Source organism: Sinocyclocheilus rhinocerous, unplaced genomic scaffold (genome assembly GCF_001515625.1).
Source record: "Sinocyclocheilus rhinocerous isolate Xijiao unplaced genomic scaffold, SAMN03320098_v1.1 scaffold300, whole genome shotgun sequence".
NCBI classification, from domain to species: domain Eukaryota; kingdom Metazoa; phylum Chordata; class Actinopteri; order Cypriniformes; family Cyprinidae; genus Sinocyclocheilus; species Sinocyclocheilus rhinocerous.
In genome coordinates, this window is record NW_015654065.1 from 1,184,869 (window position 1) to 1,191,098 (window position 6,230).

At 35.6% G+C, this 6,230-nt stretch overlaps 1 protein-coding gene across 1 annotated transcript; it reads right to left on the reverse strand.

Annotated features, from left to right (window-relative positions):
• Positions 1-376: 376 nt before the first annotated feature.
• On the reverse strand, positions 377-4,596 carry LOC107716863 (R-spondin-1-like). Its single transcript, XM_016523472.1, has 3 exons — positions 4,524-4,596; positions 2,186-2,395; positions 377-429 (listed from the first exon to the last, which is right to left on the reverse strand). The coding sequence occupies exons 1-3, from the start codon at positions 4,534-4,536 to the stop codon at positions 389-391; spliced, it is 264 nt and encodes an 87-aa protein (XP_016378958.1). The 5' UTR covers positions 4,537-4,596; the 3' UTR covers positions 377-388.
• Positions 4,597-6,230: the final 1,634 nt, after the last annotated feature.

Sequence of the window (6,230 nt, forward strand, 5' to 3'; positions counted from 1 at the left end):
GGGGCAGTTTATAATATTTCACTGTTAATTATTCTTATGGACCCTGGGTGGAAATTCTTTCCACAAATGTGGGCGTCATGCAGAGTAAATTTGCCTCTCATTTCTCAAATGGCGCTGTCACACCTAGTCCAGCAAAGCATGGAGCCTACTTCTCCCGACAGAAGAACAGCAAGCGCTTGATCTTGTGAGGCTGTTCGCACAGAATAAGACGTCATTTCCAGGAACGCACTGTTTCTCAACAGTGTGAAGACAACTAAGCGCTCTAGAAGATATGTTCGGGTGTTTATTTTAAGAACCACCCAAAGCGTGATGCTACGATTAGCTTAGATTGAGTCATGAATCATGCAATTTCCTAAACTGATATGAATTGCTTGAATAAATGATTAAATTAAAGGAGATCTCTGGTTTGGAAGATATATATTGGAGGACCTAAAAGAGAAAATACAAAAATAGACTATGAGTGAAAGCAATTACAATCACGCAAACACTTTTTATTAGCCTGGATTGATTTCTGAATTGGCATTGATATTGCAAGGTCTGCTGTAAACTATTCAGCTGTAAATTTCATGAAACGTTCATGAAAACAATCTGAGCAAATGAGTTATTTTTATTTTTGAAAAGCCCACAGTGGTTATCAGAGTGTGGGAGACTTCCTTAGTTTTCAAATCTTGTTCACCTGCAGACATTCAAAACTATCACATTGACAACAAACACAAGATCCAGTAAGGTTTGAGGTTTGTTGCAATTCCTTCTTTTCCACTCACTGCACTTTCTTGTATGCATGATTTGAGTGTAGGGAGCGCACTAAACTTCAGTCTTCACGCAAAGTAACTGATTGACTTCAGGAATATAGCATAAAAATTATAATGACTGTGTATCATACTTTTATGTGCTTTTTAAGCTTGACAGTTATGATCATCTTCTCATCCTTGTTTTCATTTATAAAAATGTCATTCAGGTTTAAAGCAGCACAAAGGTTTTTATTTTGGGCAAATGATTCCTTCTATATTACCTCTGTATACTTTAAGAGTCATTTATTAAGGGATCTTTTAATGGCAACAATGTATACTGAAAATATACTGTATATATACTGTATATGTAATTACTATATATATATATATATATATATAAAGTTGTAAGAAATTGCACAAAGTTTAAAGACCTTTTTAAATGTTTTTGAAAGTATGCTCCCCAAGGCTAAATGTATTTGATTATTCGAAAATACTTTAAAAACGGTAATATTTAAAAAAAAATATTATTAGAATTTAAAATAACTGTTTGCTATTTTATCTTAAAATGTAATTTATTACTGTGATGGGAAAGCTGAAAACAGTTGTGCTGCTTAATTTTTTGTTATTTATTTATTTTATTTTTTTGTGGAAACCTTGACATTTTTTCATCTTTGGTGAATAGAAAGCTATAAAGGACAGCATTTATTTGAAATAGATTTCTTTTGTAATAATGTAAAATAATGTAAAAATAAAAATCATTTTAATGCATCCTTGCTTAGTAATTGTAACATTTCTTTAAGAAGAAAAAAAATCGAACTGACCCGAAACTTTTGAACGATGGTGTAACCACTCAGTTAACAAATGAGCTGAAAATTCTTGTTTGGGTCATTAAAAGCTTTTTTTGTAGGCTCATACAATAAATTACTGTTTTCTTCCAAGCAAACTCCTATATTTTAGGCTGAAATCTACACAAGCCATCCAGGAGAGTATAACGGTCAAGAGAAACACATTCAGACTTTTACGAACAGATTACAGACAGGTCCATTACAGGTCCACTAACGTTCCGTTCCCGCTCGAGAGCCAAAGCAGCATATTAACCTCACTTTCCAGTAAGTTAAAGCAACAAACAAAAGGCCGCCCTCAGATCCGCAGCCAGCGACGAAAAGATTACAAACCAGCTGGGCTTCTGTTTATTTACTGGGAACACTCAAGGATTTATTTACACCGTATTATGTCAAAAACCATAAATAAACCAAATCAAATTAGTTCCAGGAGACTGTTTACATGTTTTTCCGAGTGGCCAAAAATGATAAATGATCAATAAATCAACAAATCTGTAATTTGCAAACATGCGCATTGAAATTGGATAACAGATTTCACGCATTCCTTTCAGCACAAGCATTTCCTATCCATCCACTTTCCAACATTTTTGTGTTGTTCTTTCTCTGATTTACCTTTGCAAGGGATCTTTTTCTGCACGGTACATCTTTGGGTCTGTGTCTCTGGGACGCAGCCCGAGGGCGGAGCGGCCCCTGTGGAAGTGGCAGGACTTGGAAGCTGTAAGGGCTCCCTGGTACGGGTCTGGTTACCCTTTTTAAAGCCACATGTTTTGTTCTTCTTCATGCAAGGGCCCCACGGACTCCACTCACTTAGATCACATTGGACTGCAACACAGACATAAATAAACAAAAACAGAATAACCAATTTTTTTGAATGAATCTAGTATATGCCAATTACATAATTTACTATATTTTCAGACAATAGGGAAAAGACAGAAATTGCTTGGGGTTTGTACATTTTGTTCCTCTGGACGGGGGCCTGAGAAACAAGTTACTCCAAACAAAAGTTGAAGAAACTGCATTAGGAAACCCCAAAGAATTCACAGCGGAGATTCAGACTGCTAAAATCCAGCATCACTCACATTTTCCAATTACATTTTGCTAAAAAGACGAGCATGTGTTATGATTGTATGAGGTAGGCTCCATTTGTATTCAACGTAATGACAAGCTGTCAAGCTCCAGACTTCCAATTGCATTGAGCGGTTTCAAGCAGTTTTCAAGTATTTTCTAAGTATCCAATTTTTTTCGGTCTAAAGTGTTTGGGGGCAGGACAGTCAACGGGAACTCATCTCTGCCAAAAACAATCACAGACTGAAAAATACACATAACAAAGTGGTGGACTGACCCGTTGACGCAGGTGAGGCATCATAAGCTTTGGCAAAATGTCACACTGGAAGTCGAGGCTCCCCATTTAAAGGCCAAACAGCCTGGAGGAGCCAGCACCACCATTGCGAGTAATGCTATTAGTGCTGTGTTTGCTTGCTTCTGACAGAAATATTTTCAAAATAAATCAATAAAAACCCTTATCATCCAACAGGCCTTTTGCCAACGTTCCTCTCAACAGCGATTGAGAAACCACCGAAAAAAGAAAACAGAATTGAAGGAAATAAAAAAGCACAAGGTATCCGAGAAGTTTCCAGTTTTATCATTCCATCGGCATAACTGAGTCGCAACAACTATTCATATAAAAGTCATTCCATGACATAAGTGCCATGTGCCGACAACATCTGGTGACATGCACTAAACCAAATACCTAATATACTGGCTATATACAAAATAAAACCAGATCAGATTCTGATTTATATATTACTGTTAAACAATATGATGTTATTGTGTGATGATAATGTATTTTAATACAATAAACCTTTATATATTTGTAGCAATAGCCAAAAATACACTGCATGGGTCAAAATTATCGATTTTTATCGACTTTTATGCCAAAAATCATTAGGATATTAAGTAAAGATCATGTTTCAAGAAGATATTTTATAAATTTCCTAACGTAAACATATCAAAGTTCAATTTTTAATTAGTAATATGCATAGCTAAGAACTTCATTTGGACAACTTTAAAGGCGATTTTCTCAATATTTATTTTTGCACCCTCAGATTCCAGATTTTCAAATAGTTGTATCTCAGTCAAATAATGCCCTATCCTAACAAACCATACATCAATGGAAAGCTTATTTATTCCACTTTCAGATGATATATACATCTCAATTTTTAAAAATGTACCCTTATGACACATATAATAAACCCAAACCCAAGGTCACATATAATAAACATTTCTTAAACTGCACTAACTACAAAAAATGTGTCATTGTGTCATTTTAAATGACAAAAATGTAAAAGTATGAGGTAGAAAATTGCTGTTCATTTTTGCTGATAAAATCTAACAGAAATTTATATGTGACCCTGGAGCACAAAACCAGTCATAAGGGTCAATTTTTCGACCAAGGGTCCATTGATATATGGTTTGTTAAGATAGCACAATATTTGGCTGAGATACAACTATTTGAAAATCTGGAATCTGAGGGTGCAAAAAAATCTAAATATTGAGCAAATTGCCTTTAAAGTTGTCCAAATGAAGTCCTTAGCAATGCATATTACTAATCAAAAAGTTTTGATATATTTATGTTAAGAAATTTACAAAATATCATAATGGAACATGATCTTTACTTAATATCCTAATGATTTTTGGCATAAAAGAAAAAACGATAATTTTGACCCATACAATGCATTGTTGGCTATTGCTACAAATTTACCCGCGCTACTTATGACTGGTTTTGTGGTCCAGGGTCACATATTACAAATCGGTTTCCTAAAATGGCACCTAGGCACTCATTTTTCCTATGACTGAAAAAGACACATAAACAATATATACTAGAAAATGCTGTTGTACAACCTTATACAAGTATAATGTTGTAAATCCCTGGCTTGTGCAGCTCACTCACCTACACACTCCATGGTGCCATTGATGGTGAATCCTTCAGGACAGCTGGAGAAACACCGCCCTCTGTGTGAGTACAGGCCCTCCTTACATTTTGTGCAAAAGTTTCGGCTAAAACATGCCTCACAGTTTTCTATTTTACATTCTGAAATCAAGAAAGACAATAACAGTTACATGTTGATTTTACAAAAACATTTTATTTAAATAATTCTGCTTATTTTTGACATTGAAGAAGTGGACAGAAATATCTGGTGACTTTAAATTATTATGGCTCTTAGAGTTTCTTACCTAAAAAGTAGTCAGTTCAAGAATGTCAAGACTCTCATATGGTTTCCTCACACCTCATTACATCTCATTACAAGTCTGCCGTCTTTGATCAAACTTACAAACTGACTCAAATTGGAAGCAATTGTGGATTTTGGCAGAATGAAAACCAGACACCTACCAAATGAAACAGAATCCACCTCCCCACTCATAACCCCTTCAAAATTATCATCATTATCTCATTTTGATAAACAGGGGATCTAGTTCTTAACTATAAATCTCACTCTTTTCTTTTGGTGATTTTGGATAAATCCTGGAAGGATTTACAGTGGGGTCCAAAAGTCTAAAACCTGATGATCATGAATCATCCAGAATGATTTGAGATGTTTTAAAGTACTTCAGTGGAAGCATGAGCAAATGTTCTCATTTTAGGTCATATTTCTTTTTCTTTTTCTTTTTTTAAATGCTTGAAATCCTAAAACTGATTATTTCCCGTTTTAAATGTGATTTTAAATCCCTTTTTTTCTTCTGACTGACACAGACTGAACTTTAAATCGAGAAGGACTGCAAATAATTTCACAAAACAGATTTCAATGCTAAATTGCCGTGACATACGCGAAAATGTGCAAAAATAAGGTTCTTATATTTCCGTTCGAATACCTGGGACATTCTCAGAGCAGCAGCACACGGATATCTCGGATATCGCCGGGTCCCGGCCAAAAGCAGAAGAGGGCCTAACAACATACTTGAGCCGTGTTTTTTGTTATAACCTCTGCTCTCAATTACTACTTTAAATGCCTGACAACTAAATTAGTAATGTTTGGAGCAAATTCTTTTGCACTCAAGCATTTACAAATGTACCCTTAATACAAGACAAATGTTGTTAACAAGACATCATGGGGATCTGGAGACAAATCAAATGCACGCAGCAGATTGAATAATTGCAACGGGGCAGCCACTCAGAGGTCTGAGATGAAGGAGGGATTCACATGCACAGCCGTCTTTCAAAACAGGACAAAAACACTCAAAATGAGAAAGAAACGAACACGTCAGAGGGAAATGTTGACAAGAAGGGGTCTGGTGACGTCCGCAGCGATTTGGAGTCGACACCTGTGGATACGACGTATTTTGGTCTCAATGTGTGGGTCATAAAAATACTTAAGCTAACAAGCGGACAGCTGCATGTGGTATTTCAAAGCAAGTGTAAAGTATACAGTCAAGAAATGATGAATTAAAGGCTCCAGAGGGTTGTGAAATAAAAACAGCGCTCCGCTAATTTCTCACTTCCCTTGATGCTAACATTTAAATTTAAGGTTATCTAGAATGAAAGTTTAAATCAGAACCATCTGAGAGGTATTAGGCGGAGTGATGCAAGAGTGTATCTTGGTAACAAAAGTATTTTCTTCCTATAACAAAATATAATGACTCCAAGCTGTGGTTCACACTA